The sequence below is a fragment of the Amblyomma maculatum genome, chromosome 5 (genome assembly GCF_055883805.1).
Source record: "Amblyomma maculatum isolate TAMU_Amacu chromosome 5, ASM5588380v1, whole genome shotgun sequence".
In the NCBI taxonomy this organism is placed as follows: domain Eukaryota; kingdom Metazoa; phylum Arthropoda; class Arachnida; order Ixodida; family Ixodidae; genus Amblyomma; species Amblyomma maculatum.
This window is the reverse complement of record NC_139348.1, coordinates 136,623,199-136,648,009: the sequence shown is the minus strand read 5'-3', so window position 1 is coordinate 136,648,009 and position 24,811 is coordinate 136,623,199. Positions and strand designations below refer to the sequence as shown.

The 24,811-nt window shown below is 46.7% G+C and overlaps 2 protein-coding genes and 1 long non-coding RNA gene across 3 annotated transcripts in view; all 3 read right to left on the bottom strand.

The window, feature by feature from the left end:
• The window catches only part of LOC146189681 (neprilysin-2-like), a 38,899-nt gene extending 25,157 nt beyond the window's left edge, over positions 1-13,742 (bottom strand). The window contains exons 1-6 of the mRNA XM_084605321.1: positions 13,491-13,742; positions 10,108-10,302; positions 7,598-7,792; positions 3,446-3,664; positions 1,986-2,180; positions 231-449 (exon numbers count right to left, since the gene is read on the bottom strand). Of these exons, the coding sequence (XP_084461447.1) occupies positions 231-449; positions 1,986-2,180; positions 3,446-3,664; positions 7,598-7,792; positions 10,108-10,302; positions 13,491-13,742 (1,275 nt within the window). The remainder of the gene's footprint in view (positions 1-230; positions 450-1,985; positions 2,181-3,445; positions 3,665-7,597; positions 7,793-10,107; positions 10,303-13,490) is intronic.
• LOC146189679 (uncharacterized) overlaps positions 13,497-24,811 on the bottom strand; it is a 64,698-nt gene continuing 53,383 nt past the window's right edge. Inside the window, exons 2-3 of the long non-coding RNA XR_014707676.1 lie at positions 16,418-16,482; positions 13,497-13,781 (exon numbers count right to left, since the gene is read on the bottom strand). This is a non-coding gene — a long non-coding RNA (uncharacterized LOC146189679). The remainder of the gene's footprint in view (positions 13,782-16,417; positions 16,483-24,811) is intronic.
• On the bottom strand, positions 18,606-23,448 carry LOC146189680 (uncharacterized). Its single transcript, XM_084604453.1, has 3 exons — positions 22,104-23,448; positions 20,932-21,014; positions 18,606-20,405 (listed from the first exon to the last, which is right to left on the bottom strand). The coding sequence occupies exons 2-3, from the start codon at positions 20,992-20,994 to the stop codon at positions 19,932-19,934; spliced, it is 537 nt and encodes a 178-aa protein (XP_084460579.1). The 5' UTR covers positions 20,995-21,014; positions 22,104-23,448; the 3' UTR covers positions 18,606-19,931.

Below are 24,811 nucleotides of genomic sequence, written 5' to 3'. Positions count from 1 at the left end.
TTAGCTGACTTTGAAAAACAGCCGTACCGCGAAGGTGGATGCTCAAGTTTGATCAGCGGAACAGGCAAAATGTTTCTCCGGCTAGCTGTCTGAGAAACTGCACCTCTTTTTACTGTAGCATTACGGCTGCTTTTATGTGGATGCTAGTGAGCGATTCTTCTGTCAGTTTATTATTTTGTGTGTACTATACACACATACATACAGTATGGTTTATTCGCGAGAAGCTTTACCGTATCGTCGACCACTGGTGCTCGGGGACTTGCATCGCTGCCAGCGTAGCTGTGGAGTGACATCGGGGACGGCGATGTGGGAATCACAATGCCTTGAGAAATGCATCGGTCTATGGTGGAACGCCGGCTCAGTGGCTCACGGGGATCGGGGCGAGGCTCTGGATAGCTGTCTTGGCCCATGTCTTCCAGTGCGTCCCTCATGGCGACGAGGACGTCCCTCTGGAACAAGTGAAAAAACGCACGCGTGATGCCGGAGAGATTAAAATTATCTCCACAGCTTCCTTCGACAATTTTTCTTCGTTTGTTGTTTGCCAGCTTGGACTATGTTTCTGCAAAGGTGCACGTGCGCATAACAAGGAATACAATTGGCGCAATGCTTTAGTGGAATACACAAGGTGTAATTATTCATTATTAATTAAAGCGGAGCCATCCAGCTACAGAGAAAAGCTATGAACTTCCACAGAAATCTTGTAGTTGAAGAAAAATTCGTCCTGGTCCGGTGTAAACCAGGAATAATATTCAACTATGAAGTTTCAGCTGAAACCGTATAGCTTTGCAAGTTTGCATCTATATGGCGGTGCCCGGGTAGGTGCTGATGAAAATTTCATTCTTGTTAACTATTTATGTAAGTTAATCGTCCTGTATTTGCTTGAAATTAGGAATTATTGGAGTGGCGTACACTGCCTAAGTGCTCTGAGTGCATCATTTTCTATCGTCCACACCATATGATGGTCCACATATGCGGTTGTGGACCATCGTAGTCCACAACCACGATGAGCCAAAAAACTCCATCCCAATATTTTTCCAAAAAATATTAAAAAAAATTGATTGTTTTTTAAGGTTTCCATCAGCTTTCAACATAGCTAGGGCAGGAAACAGGATGCCTATGTTGTCTGATGAAGTGCACATTAAGCATTCGTGCGACAACATAAGAAAAAATTTGCGTATTCCCGTGCAAATGAGGTTGCGCTTAGGAGGATCCGGGTTGGTGTTACCCTCATACCAGCTGTAACTAGGACATGGTCATACTTCCAACACTTATATCCCTTCCCAGGGTGCCCGATCTGTAAAAACGAAGATGTTGAGGCCGACATTCACCACTTGCTGTGAAACTACCAAGCACTCAAACCAACACGGATCCGGCACCTGAGGATAGCTGGCCTTTCAGCAACCAATCCTGCCTCATATGTCGCTTGGACGCAGTGACCTCATCATCGCTCACTCCTGGACTTCATAGAATCAGCCAACCTTTTTCCATTAGTTTATGCATTTATTCATCCTTCATCTCATACCCTAACTGATGCCCTGAGGCAATAAATATCGATTAAAAAAATTGCGTCTTCCAGCGAATGAAGGGGGGTTATTCCGTAAACCGGAGGGAGGAAGATGTGCGCTAAGCATAACACTAAGACAGTGCATACATGACCGCGTATGGCACGAAGGAAACTCTGTGCCGGGCATAGAATGCGAAATGAGTGCTGTAAACATGCGCATTCGGTAAACGCGCTTTGGAAGCTGCCATGCTCTTGTTCCATCACTACCGCAGCGGAGAGCCGTAACTGTGAAAAAACGTCGCTGTCATGCAGTTACTGCTGTGTCCCGTTAATGAAACAAAAGCAGATTGCACGGGTTGGTCAAATGGCTTCAAACGCTCGATTACCACTGCCACAGAAGCAAATTTGAAGAATACGTAAGAAGAAAGATCGAAAGACAAGAGGCCGGAGTGACCTCAAACCAGTTTAAAAGTATACTCACAGCGGCGTCAGTAGCAGAGGAACTGCTCCGTATAGGAGAACCGGGTGGTGGCACGGTCGGGATCAGCTTCCCCGTCGATATGATCCGGTCTAACGAAAACCGGTGGCTCATTGGCTCGCGGATATCATCAGCCGGCTCTCTGGCTGTGTTCTCCGTTTCTCGAGGCACACTGTGCGTAACTCCCACGCTACCTTTCTGTAAGAAACCGTCATATGTATAGCAACCCATGAATTGGATCCAGGGAAGTTATTCTTAACTAAGTGTGCGGGAAGTCAACTTCCCGGTTTAGGTTTCTGAGAGGAAAGTGGTAACAGTTTTAAGTACAACGCTTATGCGAGCCTTCTTCAAGACCTCGAACAGAAAAATGGCATGTATTTCAGTGAGTAGATTGCTGTTTTAATGCAAAAGCATTATTTCGCTATGTTCACAAATTTCTACCCGCAGTCCGCGTCAGCAAACTCGTGTCCGCAGCAGTTGTGGGTAATTGAGAAGTGTTAGAGGTTAATCAGTGGTGTCATTCGATATAGGATGACGTAATGCTGCTGCCATAAAAATAATTAAGGCAATAAATTAAGTAAATAATTACAGGCAAATGATATAAAAGTTGTCCGCAGCAGTTGCGAGTAATTGAGAAGTGATAGAGGTTAATGAGGGTGTCAATCGATAGAGGGTGATGTAATGATGTGTCCGAAAAAATGATTAGGTCAATAAGTTATTAGGTAAATAATTAGAGGCAACAAATGTTAAAGTACGCCATATTTGAATATATCAAATACTAAAATAGTTAATTAAATAAATCAATTAAGGTGACGTCAAGGACGTCAGGAAACGAATTAGACTCCACGGCCAGCGCCAAGACGATCGCGATCAGACTGATGGTGACCATCTTCCAGGGGTCGAGAAAGCCTTTGCTACAGTTGTGGTCTACAGAGCCCAGAGGCATGCGCCTTGGTTCAATCTGATGAGAATGGGGTCGAGATCAATACATTCATTTATTCGCAATGCGACTATGATGTACTCAGTCACAGGTTACAGCACAACAGCAATGGCTGCCACTTAGGACTCGTACGGCTGGCTTATTAACCGGAAAATGACACGGTAAATAATAATTAAAGGGAAAACTTTGAACCCCCTAAGATATCCTTTAGAACGTCGAACATAAAATCAATCACACCTCGAGTGACTAATTAGCTATACCACTTGCTAATAGTGAAGTTTAAAATTCTCTTAACTTACTGCGAAAAACAACCGTACCGCGAAGGTGGATGCTCAGGTTTGATCACCGGAACAGGGCAAATGTTTCTCCGGCTATGAACTGTCTGAAAAATTACACGTCTTTTTACTGTAACACTACGGCTGCTTTTGTGTGGATGCTAGTGAACGATTGTTCCATCAGTTTATTATTTAGGGTACACTATACGCCCATACATACAGTATGGTTTATTCGCGAGAAGCTTTACCGGATCGTCGACCAGTGTTGCTCGGGGACTTGCAGCGCTGCCAGTGTAGCTGTCGAGTGACATCGGGGACGGCGATGTGGGAATCACAATGCCTTGAGAAATGCATCGGTCTATGGTGGAACGCCGGCTCAGTGGCTCGCGGGGATCGGGGCGAGGCTCTGGATAGCTATCTTGGCGCATGTCTTCCAGTGCATCCCTCATGGCGACGAGGACGCCCCTCTGGAACAAGTAGACAAACACACGCGTGATGCCGGAGGAATTAAAAGTATCTCCACAGCTTCCTTCGGCAATTGTTTTTATTCGTTGCTTGTCAGAAATAGCTTGGCCTGTGTTCCTGCAAAGATGTACATTACACGTCTTTTACTGTAATTACACGGAATAATTATATTCCCTTAATAAAGATGTACTTGCTCATACCCAGGGATACAATTGGCGCAATGCTTTAGTGGGATCCCTAAGGTGTGACAAATTATTCATTAGCATCAATTAAAGCGGAGCCATAAAGCTACAAAGGTACAACTTCCGCTGAGACCTCGTAGTTCAAGAAAAATTCGTACTGGTCCAGTGTAAATCAGGAAGATTATTCAACTACAAAGTTTCAGCGGAAACCATATAGCTTTTCTTTTTATCTATATGGTTTCGCCCGAGTAGATGCTGATGAAAATTCTTTCTTATTAACTATGTATTTAAGTTAATCGTCTTGTATTTGCCCGTACTCCTAAGGTGATCCAGGAATGATTGGTGTGGCGTACACCGCCTATGTGCCCTAAGTACATCATTTTCTATCGTTCACACCCCACTCAATCATGATGACCCAAGCAGTTTAAAAAGCCACAGAAGAGGTGTAAGCAGACGAAGTACAAGAAGTGGTCGACAAGCGCTTGATAGGTCTGTGACGCAAGAAAAGGGAGCTAGAAGCAAAGCTTGCCCAGAACAAGAGGAACAGGAATGTACGCAAGCTCCTGGCCAAACAGAACAGAGATATTGAGGAGCATGCGCTGCACTTAACTAGACAAAACTGGGGCAACATCTTCGAGCAGATGGACCGCGGAATCAGCAAAGCTAATAAGTGGAAAATGCTTAGGCATCTTTTAGACCCGGATAAGACAAAACATGAGGCACGCCAACAACTACAGAAACTCGTATGTAAATACGAAGGCACTAGTGACCAACTGATCTCTGAAGTGAGGGACAGGCACTTGAGAAGGACGGCCCCCACACCCCTCCCTGAGTACAAGGGCGCAGAGAATCCCATTCTGGATTAGCCTATCCCGATCGGGTAGGTTAGGACGGAATTAAACATGCTTAGAACAAAAACGGAGGCAGGTCCAGACAGAATCAGTAATCGCATGCTAAGGAATTTGGGTGATGCATCAATAGCTAAGCTAACAACGTATATGCAGGAATGTTGGGACAAGGGCCAAATCCCACCGGCGTGGAAAGAGGCTTCCTAGTTCTTCCGAAACCAGGCAAAAAGCTGCCTAGAAAACCTGAGACCTATTACGCTTACCTCATGTGCAGGCAAATTAATGGAGCACGTAATTAAAACGAGACTTAACAGATTCCCAGACACGATGATTTGATTCAGGGTACATCTTTCCGCATGTGACGTCATGCTTCAACTTAATGAGCAAGTTCTAGACAATCAAACGTTAGACATAAGAGTAATAGTGGGTCTAGACGTGGCCAAAGCTTTCGACAACACTGACCACTCAGTCATACTAGAACGCCTAGAAACTCTAAATGTAAGTAGGAAGACATATAGTTACGTCAAATACTTTCAAATAGAAGAGTTAATATCTACCTAGGAGGGAAGGAAGAGAAAGGAATAAGACTGGGCAACAAAGGTACTACCAAGGCTCAGTCTTATCACCAACACTCTTCAACATTGCAATGATTGACCTACCTAAAAAATTGGCAGGTATAGAAAGACTCAACCACACAATATACGCGAACGATTTTACCCTCTGGGTTACCAGAGGCAGTGATGCGCACATCGAAATCAAGCTCCAAACAGCGATTGAGGAAATTGAGTCGTACCTAAACCAAATAGGACTAAAATGTTCTGCCGAGAACATTTCTGCGAATCGGAAGCGTTCTTCCTCGGCCGAAAAAAATTGACAAAGAAAGCCCCAGGAACACGGGATAACGCTAACGGTAAATGGGGCCAAAATACTTTGGGTAGAAACGATTATAGTGCTGGGCCTTCGGATCCAGTCTAACGATAAGAACATCGAAACGATACAAAACTCGAATCGACTGTAGGCCAGACGTGTCAGCTAATCAAGAGAATAGCAAACAAACACGCGGCAATGAAAGAGGCGAACCTACTCAGACTAATTCATTCATTTGTAATCAGTAGGATTCCATAAGTAGGACCACATTTACGGCTGGCAAAAGCAGAAAAAAAAAACAAGATTGAAATCCTAATTAGAAAATGTGTCAAAACCGCCCCGGCCCTTCCTTCGCATAATCCAACCAGAAAATTCTCAACATGGCGATTTCAAACATGTTAGACGACCTGATTGAGGCTACTGAAGTAGCACAGCAGCAACGACTCCTACGCAGCCGATCGGGACTAAAAATATTAGAAAAGCTAGGCTTCGAACCTCGAGCAAGGCTAACACAGTCTGAGGATATCCCAACAAACATAAGGAACAAAATTAGAATCCCACCACTTCCAAGGAACATGCAGCCAGTACACCATGAGTCTAGAAGAAAAGAGAGAGTGAAAGCTCTACAGAAAACAACTAGGAAAAAGACAGGAGGTGGTTTACACGGACGCGGCGGAATACGAACGCAGAACGGGTTTCGTAGCCCTAACGACCAGGGAGGATGGGGACCGGGTCTTGTGCTGCACCATTCGGCAGAGGGACGCAACAGTGGCTGAGGAGGTGGCCATTGCGCTGGCCCTAATACAAAAGAATGTAAGGGTGATTGTAACAGACTCCCAATCGGCTGTCCGAAACTACAACGCAGGCAGGATATCGGCCGAAGCGTTTAAAATTCTGGCTGCCGGACCGCCACTGGCAGAGCTGATTAACCTCACCGGGACTCCGGCCCACGAGGGCCTGCGAGGAAACGAGACAGCGCACGCACTGGCCCGAGGACATACGCGCCGGGATACCAGTGCGGTCTCGTCGAGCAGAAAGCCCCTTTAGAGCGAAGATTTGAAAACATACCATGATATTCTAAAGTCATTACAGATTAGGAAGAAAGACACTGCCACGAGCGCACAAAATTCTAAGCAGAAAAGAAGAGGTTATATGGAGAAAGTTGCAAGCGGGTGTTTTTCCCAACCCACTCGCACTAAGAAGATGGCATCCGGTGATGCAGGGCCCGCTGTGCAAACACTAACTTTTCCAGGTATGATACACATGGTGTGGACATGCCCCAGCTACAACGAACCAGACAGGAATTTGGAGTCCTGGGAGGCTTTAATGATCAGCCATAAAGAAGTCCAAACAAATATCATCCATCTGGCTCTGGACACCACTGAATCCCAAGAGATTCCAGCCTGCTGAAAGGGGAGGAATCTTTTCCTTGACGGATTTTAATAAAGTTATTCATCATGATCCCATTTTTTCGCGAAACAATATTAAATGGATTCTGTTTTTAAAGATTTCCACCTGCTTTCAATATAGCCAGGGCAGCGAAAAGGATGCCTATGTTGTCTGATGAAGCAGCCATTAAGTATTTGTGTCCCCAGATGTGCAGGGAGGATGAGCGACCTACGACAGCATGAGAAGAAATATGCGTCTTCCGGCGAATGAAATAGAGATTACTCCGTAAACAGGAGGGAGGAAGATGTGCGTTAAGCCTAACACCATCACAGTACATATATGACCGCGTATGGCACGAAAAAAACTCAGTACAGGGCATAAAATGTGAAATGAGTGCTGTAAACATGAGCGTTCGGTAAGACGCGCTTTGGAAGCTGCCACGCTCTGGGGACTGCTGCGGAGAGCCGCAACAGCGTACAGTTACTGCTGTGGCCCTTTAATGAAACAAAAGCAGAATGTACGGGCTAGTCAAATGGCTTCAAATGCTCGATTACCACTACCGCGGACACAAATTTGGAGGAGACGTAAGAAAACAAAAATAGAAAGACACGAGGCCGGAGTGACGTCAAACAAGTTTACAAGTACTCACAGCGGCTTCAGTAGCACAGGAACTGCTATGTAGAGGAGAACCGGGTGGTGGCACGGTCGGGATCAGCTTCCCCATCGATATGATCTGGTCTAACGAGAACCGGTGGCTCATTGGCTCACGGATATCAAAAACTGTCTCTCCGGCTGTGTTCTCCGTTTCTTGAGCCATACTGTCCGCGACTGTTACGTTACCTTTCTGTAAGAAACAGTGATATGCATAGCAACCGATGAATTGGGCCCAGGGTTATACAGGCGGAATAATATCTGTGGGGAATCATATCTTCTCTATATTAAGTTTGGTTTGGTTTGCGGGGTGTAACATCCCAAAGCGACTCAAGCTAAGAAAGACGCCATAGTGGAAGGCTCCGGAAATTTCAACAACGTGACATCGCACAGCACACGGGCGCCTGGCTTTTCACCTCCAATGAAAAGCGGCTGCCGAGCGCCCTACCCACTGCGCCACCCCGGTGGGGTTCTATTTTAGGTTTCTGAGAGGAAGGTGTTAACAGTTTTAATTAATACAACGCTTAGACGAGCCTTCTTCAAGGGCTCGACAAAAAAAAAAAAAAATGGCATGCATATCAGTGAGTAGATTGCTCTTTGTTTTGGTGTTTCGCGAGAATTAAAGCATTCGTAAACAACAGAGATCGCAATAACTCGCTCCCTGAAACGGAAACAGCAACCAGAAGAACTTGAGTTATAAAATAATGTTCCAACGACTAATGCATCATTAAAGAGGTACAAATGTAGCTAAAATTAGGCGTCCTTAGTGCTTTAGTAGCTTAGGGAGACCGGATAGTTCACCGGGGATCTATCGTCAACCAGAGACGCTTCCTGCATGAGGCCCACTGGGCCTTTTTGCGAAGATTTACGAATGCAGGAAAATTCTATCCTATTGCGTATTTTTTTCTTTGTGCTGGTACGCTCTTGCATACGAAAAAACGCACTTGACGCTGCACTTGCCGCCTTTTTTTAAGGTGGCATAAGAAGGCGTATAGTAGTGTCCTGCTCAAGCGACGATAGGCGCTGCGCTTTTGTTTATTGCCGGGATGCTATGTTTCCAAATTCTTTATTATGACATCAATTTTAGAAGCTCTTCTTTCACTGTGTTGAACTGCGTATTCTCAGAATGACAGTGCATTTGGGGCCAAGATCTGAAGTCACATACGACACAGTAAAGTGGTATTAAATGATCCATCACAATTCTGAACGGGGTTCGGTTTTATTTATGGGAAGCACAACATGTTCAAAGTATACAGCTCACATTGATGTCAGTATTTCCTTAATAGTCGAACACAAACGTCACGGCAATCACTTAAAGCGATTAAAACAGTTGAGCCTTTTTTATTATGTGCCGGTGTGAAAAAAAAAAAAAAGTAATTTGTTTGTAGAAAGTAAAGATGCAGTATTTTCCTTAGACATCTAAACCACGTCTTAATGGGAAGAAAAGATGGGAGTGAAAGAAGAAATAGATGGCATAGTGGAAGGCTGGGGGATAATTTTTACCACCTGGGAGCCCTTAATGCGCACTGATATCGCACAGCACACGAACACCTCTGCGACCCTCCTCCAGCGAAACGCGGCCGCCGCGGTTGTGTTAGAACTCGGGGCTGTTGCACTCCTCTCCTAAGCCGCGTATTCATGTATAGTTGTTGTTGTTGTTGTGGCTGTAAGAAGAAGGAAAAGAAAATGCACGAGCCTGCTACTGGCTCTGTAGCTGAGCCTCCTCCGCTGCCTCGTGCAGACAGAAGAGAAAATAGAGAAGGAAAGAGAGAGAAGGACGCGCGCCGCAACAACAGCCGTCGTCCACTACCACCGAAGCGGTGGCAGGTGCAATGACGACCTACAACAGATACAAATCAGTGGTAGGCTTGCCCCCGCCGCAAGCGGCGGTGACCTACCCTTCCCTACCCTATCAGGGCAAGAATCCCCCCGAGGTCGGATGGAGGCAAAACGAGGAAGCCTTTGTATGCTGCGTAGCTATGTCAGGGCAAGTGAAAGATCCTCAGGTGGTTGATATCTCTCTGTAGTTCTTCACAATGTCACCTCTTTCTCTCCGCTTTTCCTTCCACCTACCTTATGGTGCGCTTCAGGTGTCCACAGAGAAATGGGGATCAGACCGTGAACTGGAGGGAGGAAGATGTGCGAAGCCAAACATCATCACATATTGCATGTTTGACCGCGTATGACATAAAGGAATTGTAGGCATGGCGTAGAGTGCGAAAAGAGGGTTGTAGATATGCGCGTTTGGCTAGGCTTTTGTTTTGGAAGCCGCCGCGCTCTGGTTCCAGCAATGCCGCTCCAGAGAGCCGTAACAGCGAATAAACGCCGCTGCCATGCTGTTGCTGCTATTGTTGTTGCCCCGTTAATGAAACAAAAGGATTACCACTACCGCAGATACAAATTTGAAGGAGACGTAAGAAAAAAGATAGAAAGACAAGACACCTAAGTGACGTTTACCACTGCCACAAACACAAATTTGAAACGTCAAACAAGTTTAGAAGTACTCACAGTGGCGTGGGTAGCAGAGCAACTGCTATGTAGAGGAGAACCGGGTGGTGGCACGGTCGGGATCAGCTTCCCCATCGATATGATCTGGTCTAACGAGAACCGGTGGCTCATTGGCTCGCGGATATCAAAAGCGGACTCTCCTGCTGTGTTCCCCGTTTCTTGAGCCATTATGTCCGCGACTCTCACGTCACCCTTCTGTAAGAAACAGTGAAATGCATAGCAACCGATGAATTGGATCCAGGGAAGTTATTCTTAGCGAAGTGTGTGGGGAGTCATAACTTCTGTATTTTAGGTTTCTGAGAGGAAAGTGTCAACAGTTTTACAATGCTTAAGCGAGCCTTCTTCATGAGCTCGAACAAAAATGGGATGCATATCAGTGAGTAGATTGCTGTTTTTGTTTTCGTGTTTCACGTGAGCTATATCGCTTGCTTCCTGAAACCGAAACAGCAGCGGGAAGTTAGCTATTTATATGTAATTTCTTTTGGCGCATAAGCAGCTGCGGCTATCGTGTGCCACCAAACACAAGGTTATATGGTCTTATATGATAAACGATGCCTACATCTGATTTTAAATATTCGCTTTCTTTAGAAACGTGAAAACAAGAGAAAACTTGACGAGCGCTTTCTCGCCTAAATGTAATGCAGGGTGAAATGGAATGTGTTCATTGTGAAATATATATATATATATATATATATATATATATATATATATATATATATATATATATATATATATATATATATTTTTTTTCGGAGTTCCTCGAGTTGTGAGCATGGCATCAAAATGTGATCAACTGTGAGCTCATCACCACACATTTCGCACACTGGTTTTGTTTTTTTATTAGTAGAAAATTATGCGCGATGTACGTGTGTCCTATGCGTAAATGACATAAAATTACTTCGATGAAACGTTTCTGAGGTTGGAATGATTGCCATTACCCTAATATGGGTTTTACCTTATGAAGCTTGTTGTTTAGTTCATTTTCCCAAGCGGCCTGCCACTTAGCTCTCCGTTTGCTGTGCACTAAGTCTCTGTGAGGCATCTTGATTTGTTTTATTTGCAAATATTTTGCCCGCGCAACGCATTCACCTACTCTTTCATTACCCATCATCCCAGCGTGACTGGGGACCGAGCATAATCATATAGTATGTTTTCCTGTTATCTTTGCTATGTTGTGTATAATGCTTCCTATTGAATGGTTCAACAGCAATTACGGAGTTTATGGTGATGACACTTAATGAATCTGTGTAAATAAAGCTATTTTCGATGTTGTCATCCATTACTTTCTCCACAGCAACATAGACAGCATAGCAAATTTAGCAATGAAAATTGATGCACACTGAGGCAATCGTATTGCTTTCTCTGTTTTGTCCTGTACTATTGCACTACCAACATAGTATTCGGTTTTTGAACCATCTGTGTAAAATGCATTGTAATTTTTATATTTTTCTTTCAGTGCTAGTTATTCTTGTAATACGTGCTCATAGGGTGTATTTGTTTTCCCAATTGCGTGAGTGAGGTCTAATCTGTGTGGAAGGTGTACCATTGTGAGAGCGGATTATGCTTTGGGGCAATGCTTGGCATTTCATTTAATATATTTAAGTCCTTGAATTTTTGTTCAAACCACATGAGCAACGGCTTAATCACAAGAGGCTTGTTGATTGTTCTAGATGGACATTTCATGGCATATTTTGGCGGAGAAAGGATTTTAAGGGTGAATGTACATGCTAGTGCGGTTCTATCTTCTAGGCCGAGTGCATTTGTTTCTACACAAAGCCTGGCTATTTGAGATGTTCGGTACGCACCAGATGATAACCGTAAACCAAGATTATGTACGCGATCTAGTCATTTCAAATAGGGTGGTCTGGTTGAGCCGTACACTACGCTTCCATAGTCTAACTTCGAGCGCACCACAGAGCGATAGATTTGTAAAAGGCATAATCGGTCGGACCCCTACCGTTTCCGTGAAAGCGCTTTTAACACGTTAAGGGCTAGGGCAGCTTTCTTTTTCAAGTTTAATTATGTGGGGAAGAAATGTGAGTTTTTTGTCAAATCTGATACCGACAAAAGTTGCCGACATTCTAGTGGAAATTAAGAAGAAATGGACATGGGCAGGACATGTAGTGCGAAGAGAGGATAACCGATGGTCGCTTAGGGTAACAAACTGGATTCCAAGGGAAGGAAAGCGTAGCAGGGGGCGGCAGAAAGTTAGGTGGGCGGATGAGTTTAAGAAGTTCGCAGAGGTCAAGTGGATGCAGCTAGCACAGAACCGGGTTAAGTGGAGAAATATGGGAGAGGCCTTCGCCTTGCAGTGGGTATAGTCAGGCTGATGATGATGATACCTAAAAATTGATGTTCTTTATTCCTTGGTTGTATGATTTGGATATGGTTAGATACGGTTGTAGATACCACTAAAAGCAGTAATTTAAGAAGTTGTAATGCCGTGCTGTGGCCACGAAGGCCACGTGCATGGTATATCGGTCACCTGCTTGGCATTCACCTTACGTGATGCTACTTTACATATGCGCATGCATAAATTTACACAGAGGAGACGTGCGCTGTGTAACTTTCGTCACCGAATGTTTGCAGGGGGAGACGGACGACCGGTTGAAAATGCGCGTAATCGTGTTAGTGGCAACACGGCGTATGTTTCTTCAGATGCATGCGTTTCTGCAAACAACAAATCGCAGAGACATGCTCTGATGCAGACATGGCATTCAAAGTATATATAAGGGTACCCATACCGTTTTAAATATCATTAATACGGTCGACGTAACAACATTTGCGTGGACTGCTCTACTGGAATACGAAAAGTTCTAGGGGCAATAACCTCACACAGTCTTATCAAATCACACAGACTCTCATATGATGCACATCATTATCATAAAATATCTCCCATAATTTATGTTAATATACAAGAAAATATGAGATCGTACGGAATTATATGCGACTTGTGATTTCTTACGTGAATTGAGTGAGACTGGGTGAGAAAATGTGAGGTTATTGCCTCATACCTGTTCAACCACGATTAGAGATATTCCGCCCCTAAAGCAAGTTGTTGACAGCTAGGGTCGCGACAAGGAGACCATGAACCACTCCGTGAAGACTGAAAAGCACCGCGGCTGGTCTGTTGAAATAAGCCGCCATGAAAGAGTTATAGAAAAAAAATAAACAGCAGCTTTAGAGCAATATTAATTTTTGGTATAAGCTTAATTTCTGGCTGTAATAGGCGATGCCCATAAACTAGGAGTTTCGGATACAACGAAATCACTATGCATTGATGTTATGTTGGTATATTTGAACGTACAGACCTTATGAGTTGCTTATGTTATTATTTTGGGGCAGTTGATATTTAAGTTCAATATTGCTCCGGTTAGCCCCACCTTGTCTAGCTGGGACTCCTGGCGTGGCAACTGCGATGACTGCAACGCCTCGGCGACTTCTTGTCCCGGAGGCGTCGGTCCTTCCCTCCCAGAAGGGCTGCAAGGTTGACTGGTAGAGGTGTAGTCTTCGTTGACTGCAGTGCCTTTCCCCTGGGGCTCATTGGAGTGGTCAGTCAAAGCTCCAGTTCCCAGAGTGCACTGCGGCCTGTCTATTTGACCGCTTACTTTTTGGTCTGGGGTGTCCTTTTTCATCTCTTGATCCAGGCGAGAAAGCGGCCTCACTCGGTAGGGCTAAAAAGGGTTTAGAGAGGCAGAATTTTGTAAGGTTACCGTAGTACATAAGGCCGTGAATGGTGTCAGGTTACCCACGACCAAGTATTGGACACAACAAGCACTTAAAATATATTTTAATATTGCCACAAAGAGTAGCTAACTGCACTTGCTCACGATCGAAACAGATCACTAGTGCGATAGTTATGACGCTGGCAGTATATCAGCGAATACTAGCCACAACACAACACGGTAGTGTGACGGCAATGAACGGCGCCGCGTCGACCAGGCGCGTGTCCTGCGGTCTCATCGCCAGGCGTCATCACTAACACACCTGCATTGGTGCCTGAGGGAAACCTTCATGCCGATGAGACTACGACGTGGCTAGCTTCTATTAGTACTTCATTAGAATTAAAAATATATGAGACGCGAGACTACATATTACTTGTTCACACTTGAACATTCAACGGTGAACACAGAACACGGTGAACACTGAACACAGAAATTTGTGCTGGAAACACAAACAGCCGTTTGTGACAGAACGTTGAAGCAATGTTGAATTTAAAAAAGAAAAAAGGGCCATCGTGTTTGAGGTGAGCATACTCGATCAACAGTATTTGTAGTTATGTTTACGTTGAGCCAACCTTGAAATTATTGGTCCGGTTCAACACATGAATATCTGCTACAGCAAAAATAAATCGCATCCGTGTACTTGATGAACGATCGAGTGCCGATTCAGTTTCCTAAGACGTTCAGACTTTATTACCGCAACCTATGGTCCGTGATCTTCAACCTGGTCGTGAGGTGTTTTGTTCTAAATACACACGTAAAATATGTACTCTCACACATACACTCTTAGCCCTGCCACGGCGGTATGCAAAAGCCAGGCGTCTGTGTACACTGCGATGTCAGCGCACATTAAAGAACCCCAGTTGGTCGAAATTTTCTCAGCTCCTCACTACAACGCCCAGTCACTTAGGGACTTTAAGCCCCAGGAGCCAAATCAAACACATGCACTCCTAAGTATGATGCACAAACAACCCACGTGTTGCAAAGCATGCAGCAGTTTCACGCTCAAGACTATAACAAATAATGACTGCGAAAACGATGATTTTTATTGCGAAAGCAATACCACAGCCAGAACGAGACCTCGGGTCGCCGCAGCTACGCCGTGAAGAAGCGTAGCTAGTCTCCTCATAACAAAATCAACCTGCCATGACATTTGAATTCACATTACCCCTATGCCACGGGCAGGAGCTGCCAACTCGGGTCGCTCCTTTTATGTGGGAGGGTGATAACAGAATCAGCCTGCCAGAACAGTTGCATTCTCGTTACCCCTGCGACACGCAGGCACGTCCATACGGCTTGGTTGAAGCGTGACTTTATATGTGGGCTGGTAGCTTATACTCTCGCGTCATACCATAAAAGGATGATCGAGCTTAAGTGTTTCCAATAATGTAGCACCTTACACTGACAGGGCATGATAGTGCAGCAATGTAGCAGGCAAAAGAAGCTTCCGCCATTGCTTTCGAATTCAACTAGGGTTAACAGAGCTAAACCACAACTAATTTTTTCACATCTGCTGCATGTCGAGCACAGCTATATATACTCCCTGATAGTGGCTTCCAGAAGTGTGCAAGTAGTATACTGCCGATCAGCAAAGTTATATAAAATATTCTTATGGCTTACTTCCTTTAGCTTCAGTAAAATTAATCACGGTCATAGCGACATTCCGATAGTGGAAGTCCTTTTTCTGTGTGAAAAATATAAACAACGCCATTAGTCCAGGAGCTCGTACTTTGTGAACACGAAATGACTAACTATCACAGCATATGCCTTTATCGCGTTACTGAACCTCTCCGGTAATATCTTGATACATGTAATGGAGTAGAGTATGCGCTCGTATATATTTTTTTTCAAAAGGAAGTCATTTATACGTTGGAGGTAACGCACTTATCAGCGCACATTTGGTACTTATATGCACCGTAAAACTACAATCAACTGAAATGCCCTAACATAACTGTGATTCAAAAAGTGAAGCCGAGATCTTGGCTAGTGTTTGCTGAATAGACTCTACATACTTTGGGTTCATGTTGGTTTCCCGTTGACCACTCCTACAAAACAAGCCATCGACACGAGAAAAAAAAAAGTCATTTTCGCGAGCGACGGCAGCAGCAGAAATGTTTAAATTCCCCGTACTTGCTGTAGCAGTAGTGGGGATTATTTTATTTAATATACAAAAGGAAGGAAACGATGTTTGCCACCCCCCGGTATCTGCTATCTGATATCTGAAGCACCTGAACTGAGGTGGCGGAAAGGGTAGAGGAAAGGGTAGAGCGAGGAAGGGGTAGAGGAAATCAAAGAGGTGAGCGTACCCTCAGCGCAAATCAGTTATTAGGCACGTGCAATGAAATGCGGCTAATGGTTGCGCAAACGGCAGGTGAAGATACATCGCGGGATTCTTGCAGACTTAACTATGTAGGAGGCAAAAAGCGACTACATTACAAAATAGTTACTTAAGCCGCGGCCTTTTTTTGTATTATGCAGGTCACGTTAACTTGAAGCGACGCGTTCGGTGGCGAAATTATAGCCTTGTGTTCACCAGTGCTAGTGAAATCAACCTAAGCGCAGCCATGCCTTAGTAGCAATGCACTTACCTGCCTAGTGCAAATACCTCTTCCTGCACCCGATGTCGAAAGTCGTGGCCGCGCCGGGCAGTGCTCTGTAAGGAACAATAGGAGCAGGTCAGTTGGGGCGCAGTTATGGCTTCTACGCAGTCTGGGCGGCCTTGCGTCGATCTGCACGTCCTCGTTTCGAGTCCTAGCTTTACCGGGACGAACGAGCAGCTCGTGTTTCTTTTTCTTCCTCACACACCCGAGAACTGCCGAGCCTTCTCGTTCTCCCACCATTTTACAGCTGAGAGTACACACACACACACACATATATATATAGTAATTACGTTTTTCGGCAATGCGTAACTACTGCATAAACCAGTGATTCGAGCACAGTCGAAAAGGAGTTCCGAGAGGGAAAACTGAAAGCATGTATTTTAATAATCAAACAGCACGCAAAGTCGGAAAAAGCGGAAACACGGAGCACACGCTATTTTTAGAATGGGCATATTATAGAATTGTTATCTCATAAAGTAATTAAGAAAGTTTAACCTAGAAACTTTCACATAAAATAGCGAGGCATTCAAAAAGTTCTAGGGGGCAATTTGGACCACTAACTGCGATGAGGCGAAAGCCGCGGGACGGATGGCTGCTCCTGGCCCTACGGGGCTGGGTCTGGTAGGTCACCGCTGCCTGCGGCGGGGGCTAGCCTGCACCATATTTTATCTGTTGTAGGCCGTCATTGCACCTGCCACCACTTCAGGGCTGGACGACGTCTGTTTCGACGCGCGGAGGGGAGGTGGTGAAGGATGGCTGTTCCTGGCCCTACGGGGCTGGTACAGGTAGGTCACCGCCGCTTGCGGCAGGGGCTAGCATGCCACCGAATTTTTATCTGTTGTAGGCCGTCATTGCACCCCCACCGCTTCGGCGGTGGACGACGGCTGTTGCGGCGCTCGTCTTTCTCTCCCTCTTCTTTCTCTATTTTCTCTTCTGTCTGCACGAGGCAGCGGAGATGGCTCAGCTACAGAGCCAGTAGCAGGCCCGTGCATTTTCTTTTCCTTCTTCCTACAGCCACAACAACAACAACAACAGAAGGGAAAATGGAGAAGAAAAAGAAGAGGGAGAGAGACGCGCGTCGCAAAAGACGTCGTCCAGCACCGAAACAGTAACGCGTGCAATGACGGTCTACAACAGATAAAAATGCGGTGGCAGGATAGCCCCGCCGCAAGCTGCACTGACCTACCAGTCCCAGCCCCGCAGGGCCAGGAGCAACCACACCTTGAACCAACTGCAATTATATAAACTCCACAGTTGTGACTACTGGGTACTAGTGACTGGCTAATAACTAATGTTCGCTACTGGCTAAAGTTTGTGACAGATACTGCACGTTCTTTCCTGTGAACAAATTCGAAACGCCGCCGATTGCTGTGTGTGTGCTGTGTGGTGCGGCGCTCGAGTAAGAGCCAAATGAAGGGTGTCGCACATATGCCTGGATCGGACGCTCGGCGGGATCAGCTTCTTATATGCGCGATGATGATAACTATTCTTCCACCAGATAAGGAAGCCCCCAATCCCTGCCCCCGGCACGCGGGCCTAAAGGACGGAAGCCGAGCGCTCTGCGATCGGAAACAGACAAAAGTCTTTGTTCTTCGCGGCTTCTTCCGCCAGGCGGATGGCTTGTTGCTGTGGGGCAGGGACCTCGCTCCGCAGTAGGGCTTCCCAGGCTTCTTTACAATTTTTAATTGCTGTAGCCCCTGGGGAGCTAGCATGTACATTGCCAGATTAATAGCCGAGGGTCCCTCTCTCCCCACAGTACTCGCATTTATCGTTTTCTCTATCGTCCATCTGGACATATGCCCTGTGACCGGGTTTGCAAAGTTCCCAGCTTGCAAGCGCCGCTATGCGGCTGCCTCCCTGTTTACTTTTATCCGGTGGTGGTACCAGTCTCCTGCTTAACCTGTAATTTTCAAGCGTGAATTGCCTAGTGACGTCATAACCTAATGTGACGCATTGTGACGTCAGCTCCGGTTATTAGATACGGCCGGATGGAACGTCATGAAGTCACATCAGATCATGACGTCACGACTTGTAATGACATCACCGGGTGATGACATCATAGTCATGTCTGTCATAATCTGCCGCTATCAACCACCACAATCATTATCAATCACTACCACTAACTAGCGGTTGCGGTCTCCTTAGGCTTTCGTCTTCAAAGAATGTTATAATTCTGCACCCGCCGCGCTTCACTGTACAGTACCAGCCACATCGGCCACATTTCGATGGGAGCGGAACGTATTAGGGGTCCATGTGCTGTGCGCTGTCAGTGGATGTTAAACAATTGCAGGTGATGTGCCCGAAATTGTCGGAGCCCTTCACTACTGTGACCCTAATTGCCTGAATCACTTCAGCAAGTATAGCTATACAATTTAAACAATAAACGATTGCAATTTTGCAGGAAGGTACGGTTATGAACGCCTCCAACTGGCGGACTAGTAGCCATGTATCGTATGAACCCGGTTTTTCACTTGACATGAAACGAGCACAAGTTTGTCACGAAGTTTCAACAGCAGTAGTAATAACTTTATTGAAACAAAGGAGTTTGGGGCATGTATGCGCCTGGGCCCCCGCACGGCCCCACTACACTGAAACGTTCATGTTCCTATAAATCATGACATCAGCAGCTCAGTCTGTAAAGATTTCTGCAGAACCAGGTCATCAGAGTGCAACAGGGTGTGCCAGTCGTCCCACGTGGTGAGGTGCTCCAGACCCCGCGGGGGAGGATCCGCCGGGCATTGGATCAGGATGTGGGCGAGGGTGGCGGTGGGGTGCTGCGTTCGGAGGTGATCGTCGACAACCGCATGCATGTCTTCCAGGGTGAAGGGCTCGTCGCTGGGAGGAAGTTGATGTGCTGTGTTTGCTAGCGCGGCGGCGCATTCGTCGCCTCCGATGCTGCAGTGGCCAGGGATCCTCTGTGCTCGTATGGAGTAGCAGCCGTGTTCCGCCAGGCGCTCCAGGCACGCACGAATCTGGCACAGCAGCGGGGTTCTCCGGCCTGTGGGTTGAATGAGGCTTAGGGCGGGGTGGCAGCCGCACAGCAGGGCATACCTGGGTGGCGGCGGAGTGAGCTCGAGCAGGAAATCGAGACCTAGGCTCAGGCCCAGCGGCTCCGCCGTGGTGGAGGAACCCAGGATTGGCACGCGTCTGCAGTTGCAGGGCGGGGATAGTAGCGGCCGCTGCTAGCTTGCAGCCTTCTCTGGCCACAGAGCCGTCAGTGTAAACGAGGAGGTATTCTTGAAGTTCCTCGTAAATCACGGCGCTGGTCCGCTGGTGAACTGCGCAAAGCGGGGCTGTGCACTTTCCCGCGATGCCGACGATCTCTCGCTGGACCTCCGCAGCAGCAGGCCAGGCAGAGCAGAGGCCATAGGAGGGCGTGGCGCTGGTGAGCTGTTCGTACTCGAGCAGCACCAGCGCCGATCCCATGTGCGAGTGGCGATGTTGCCCTAGTCGTTGCAAGAGCTGGAGGCGATCGATGTGACGTAGCGCCCGCAGCTTGGACTTAAGTTGTAACGGCTATGTGCCTGCCTCGGCCAAGGTAGCTGCGTATTGAGTTCTGAAGGAGACCGAGGCAAATACGGAGCGCCTTTCGATACTGAACTTCCAGCTTCCCCCAGCATGGTTTGCGTAGCGTGACGAGCGGTAGCGCGTAGAGTACTGCCTCCAGAGCCACGTAGTTGTAAAGCCGCAGCGCGGCTTGCTGGGAGATGCCCTGGCTTCGAGCAATGGGCCTGTGTACGGCAGCGGTGGTTCTCTTCATCTGCAGGCAGGCCTCGGTCGCCGTGGGACGGAAGGAAATGCGCTGATCTATGTCCACCTCCAAGTACCGTCGCCATATAGGCAGGAGAGTCCCGTCCAATGTGTGCGGAGGTGGCCGCTTGCGCGAACCCGGAACGCAGGACATTTTGACGGACTTGTCCGCGCCGAGCGACAGCCCTAGGCCGCGAAAACAGTAGCTCACCGCCACTAGAGCTTCCTGCAGGACAAAAAAAAAAAAAAGCGACAATACAACACCCTGTGGCACTCCTAGCTCCATCTCACGAGGCGCCGGGGCATAACTGGTCAATGGACAGTTGCAGCATTGTATCAATGTGAAGTTCAGTTATTCGGTACAGAGGTACTATGAAGAACAGCACTGGAAGGAAAAAGGAAGGTATAGAAAGTATAGAGCCCAAAAGGTCTGCTTCTGAGCCACTTCGTGCGGGTTGTAATGCATTTACAGTGTTCCGAATCTCTTGATAGCAAGAAGCTATTTTGTCCTACTCTCCCCAGAGGGGAAGACCTCCACTAATGCTAAATCAGCGCCACTCCACGTCTCGGAAGCAGACTCCCTGGGCTATTTACTTCTACACTTGACAAAGGCTGTACATAAAATAAGGCTGCATTTGCAAATTCCAGTTTACACATTCCTATACTTTTCCAGATTAAACACCCACAGCGAGGTAAACCAATATAAAAAGCTGAAATGCTTAACACAACAGAAGGTTAAATAGTTCACTTACCATTACGTGAGGGTGCCTCGGCCTGCAAGCCACTGGTTCCTGGCGGATTGCCCACTGAAACATGCCGCAGGGGTCGTCTGACTCTGCGAAAGAGCACAGCACCACACGTTCATACATGAGTGTTTCGAAATTCATTCCATAGGTATGTTGCTCGCAGCACATGGCTATGAGATTCAGTCAAAAAACCTTCATTATCAGCAAGAAGCAAACATTACCATTGTAACGTCACCGCGCCTTACTAACGACAATACACACAAGTTACACAACTACTACTGCTACTGCTCTTGCCTGTACGGGTGGAAGAGGGGCGGAACCCCGTCTTGCCCGTTCACTCTGCCCATTAATTGATTATACGACCTCCAGGCCCAAATAGCTGGCCGCCTCCGGTGGTGTCCCTCCGAAAGAATATGGAAAGGCAAGTTGGCACGCTCACACTTGCTCCGCCCTCAACTTCGCAGCTTCTTGCTTGGTGCGGGTGCACAACAAGTGCCACGTTGCGCCAAAAAGAAACTGACTTTTGGACCAGGCCTACGGCATTCAATGTAGACGCCAGCTATTCCCAGAGCTGGCGCCTGCGGCCAGCCGTATATTCAGGGGACAGAGGGAAAGCGGCGCGTGCCAAGTGCGGGTGTTGCTCGAGGTAATCCAATATGATCAGGAGTTGGCCGCGGGACATCCGCGCCGGCCCCTTCGCAGACTACTTCACGTTCGAAGCCACATTGAATGATTAATAGTTTATCATGACAATTCCCTGGCGACAATTTTGTAAGGACGTTAACTTTGCACACAGGGGAATGTAGGGAATCTGCAACTTAGCATGACAACACAACCTACAGGGATGCCTATATACGCGCGAGCTCTCACTTCAGTTAGGAAGGAGCAAGAGAGACCGAGACTACTGCAATAGTCCACCTAATCTTTCTGCTCGCCCTTGTTCGTTGTCCCGATCGTGTTCGTCAACGACTTATTCATTTATGTGCCGCTGACATACATAAACACGCCATTATGCTACCACACAACTTTCCTTTCCTTATTCCTGACACTAAGCTTCATCATCGTCCCGTATTTTGCACAGAAAATACTGCACAACCACACTTCACATACCTGTCACATGTTACCCTTAAAGCACTTTTACAATCGACAGCAAGCCCCAATTGACAACGCTGACTTACCTGAACAAGTTGTCTTCGTAGACGTTCGGGCCCAGTGGTCCCTGAGAGTATATCATTGCAGACCTCCAGTATCTACCACATTTTTTCTGCATGCTTAAAACGTTAATACAGCACCTTGATTTTCGATGACCACCAAAAAACACTATACGCGGAATCAGCTGTTCGCTGGCAGGCCACCATGTTCACGATAATTATGAATGATGATGAATTGGTCGTCAGCTGACACTCGCGGCGAAAATAGTTACCCAAGAGCACATTTAATTGTAATATTAAAAATGCTTCTATATTTAGTTGCAGTTTTGTTTTTAGCTTCACACTATGTCGCTTAGGTAAATAGATTTGTAATTTTATTTGCTGCGTTTTCCCGAAAAAGTTATCATGCGGGCCCTATCCTGCAAATAAAAACTTCAGGGGCGAGCCTCTGCTATTAAACACCCTAGCCTTGCTTGTAACTGGCTGATTCCGCGATTCCTCACACTTCACATGTATGGGCCTAGTTATTTTCACTACACAGTCTCAAAATTGAGAGATTGTGAGAGCGGTGCCTGGTAGACAGACGAGGAGCCCTTCAGCAGAGGTTTGACCATGGTCTCGACAGCCCCTGTTCACGGTTTCTACCCTGCACCTTACAACTTATCGCCACGGTACGGATGACAGCTTCGGTATGGGGGCTCAGGGTCTGACGGCGCCAGCCAGGCACCAAAACCTAGTTTACACAAGGTGCCCCTACGGGCTGTTCATAAATCATTCCGCAACAGTAGTAAGCACTTTCATTTCGAACAGAAGGTCTATCAGCATTGAAATCATCCCCTTTCCCTCACAGGCGATGGTTTCGAAAGACAAGATCCTGCAGCGACCTGCGGCCCACTTGAGATGTCAGCGTCCGGAGCTGTTCTTGTCTGCAGAAGAGGCGTACACCAGGCTGCAAGAGCTACAGACGGCACTGTGCTGCCGAGGAGGCAACCTGAAAGCTCGTTGCGGTCAAGGCAGTGCACACGGCTGAGAATTGCTGCTTAAACAGGAACAATGTAATTCTATCCTCGGCCATATAAGTGTGCAGCTCAGGGTCGACGTGTGCGCCGCGGAGAACCAATAAGCATATCGTGAATGTCGCATTCACCGCTCTACACCACTTTTCCGTTGGCTACTTGTGAGCCACCGCTGCGTCACCGGGCTCCGCGTGAAAAATTAGGGCGTGTTTACCTACTACAGATGGTTATAGGTGACATGGGCGCTTTATAGCACATAAGCAACAAAGGCCGGACCCCGGCCGAACCGTCGGATGAAAGTGTACTGTTTATCTACCGTGTGTCACCTCCTTTACGTTTATGCCCTACCGGACCCATTCGAGCTTCAACCTCCTCCCCCCCCCCTCCCCCCCCCACACACACACACATTCGTGTGCTAACAGGCCAGTGGACAAACAGAGCGAAAACGGTAAGGAATCCAAGCAAGAAATGGCACATAGGCGACAAAAGTCACTTCTTTTATGGAAAAAAGTTATACGCATATCTGTGACGAAATCGTGTGCCCGTTTTTCAATGTTTTTCATTCACGTGACTTCACGTGACTAGGGCAAAGAGACTACATATACTTTGAACGCTATAGCACACTCATGCCCACTACGAGCCTAATTACAATTTACGGCGAACAAAGACTGGTTAAAAGAACTGTCCTACTGTGGTTTCAGGCACACGTGGCTCCGATGTCCGGTTGCCGTACGCCTCAGGTGGACAACTGCTGGCAGTTCGGTGGCGCTCATCCGATCATACGCGCTCACACATCTCTTCTCAATGCGCTCGTGGTTCTGTACGCCGGCTCCCCCCGCACGCGGCCTCACTTCGTTAGCGCCCGGAACCATGTGCTGGCAACCCACAGCATCACAATGTCAACAGGATGCATCACAAGTAAGGCGAATGATATGCGGTAATTATATTCTTTTCTCTTCTTTCGCGCTGTCGCACTGCAAATACTTGTCGGCTGTAATGCATGCTTCTTAGCGTGATGTATTGAGATTTGGACTCCCGGTCCCTTTAACGAGATGAGTCTTTGACCTACGGTAGCCATGAAAGTTGTAGTTGACTAATTTTTTGTTGCGAAAGTGGACAGAGGAATTGGACATGACCTGTTTGAAAGGAAGATAACACACTAATGAAGTCGAAAGAAGGATTGTAATACCAGTTTTGCTGACTATAGGCTTCTTTGCTGTCAAATTTGTTTTAGCGTTGCTCTTTTGGGTTTCTCGCTGTAGCTCACTGCGGAACTGAGGTAAAAGTTAACATTGCGACAAACGTTCCGGGGGAGGGACGTTGAAGGGAGCAATACTTACATCATGGGCTTCGATTTAACCGGATGAGCTCGCAGTCAGCTCTTTTGAAACCGCGAGGAAAGAGTCGATATCGCGCGGTATTGTTTGAAAACACACCATTCTGAGCACTGCGTTAAAGACGGAGGTCGTCATGAATGCTCGTGGGAAACTTGTTTAACGTTAAACTGTAGCGGACGTGGATTGTGTTAATTCTTACTCTGCGAGAAGGACTTATCGGAGGCCCACTATCAGTTTTCATAAACGAAGGCACCACCATTTGAGGTAATGAACGTAATTATGGAAAACAGCAAGAAACGAAGAAAGCACGGCATAGCTGTTCGGATATTCACCAAAAGCTGATAATGAAGTTAGTAAACAGCCACTTGGCATTAAAAAAAAA

What these genes read in the sequence shown, in the direction of transcription:
- LOC146189680 (XM_084604453.1), bottom strand. Translation starts at nt 20,994, where the DNA reads ATGTTTCAGTGGGCAATCCGCCAGGAACCAGTGGCTTGCAGGCCGAGG. An exon ending in CGAGGCACCCTCACGTAATG is followed by an intron (nt 20,406 to 20,931) that starts GTAAGTGAACTA and finishes TTTGTCCTGCAG; the next exon opens with GAAGCTCTAGTGGCGGTGAG.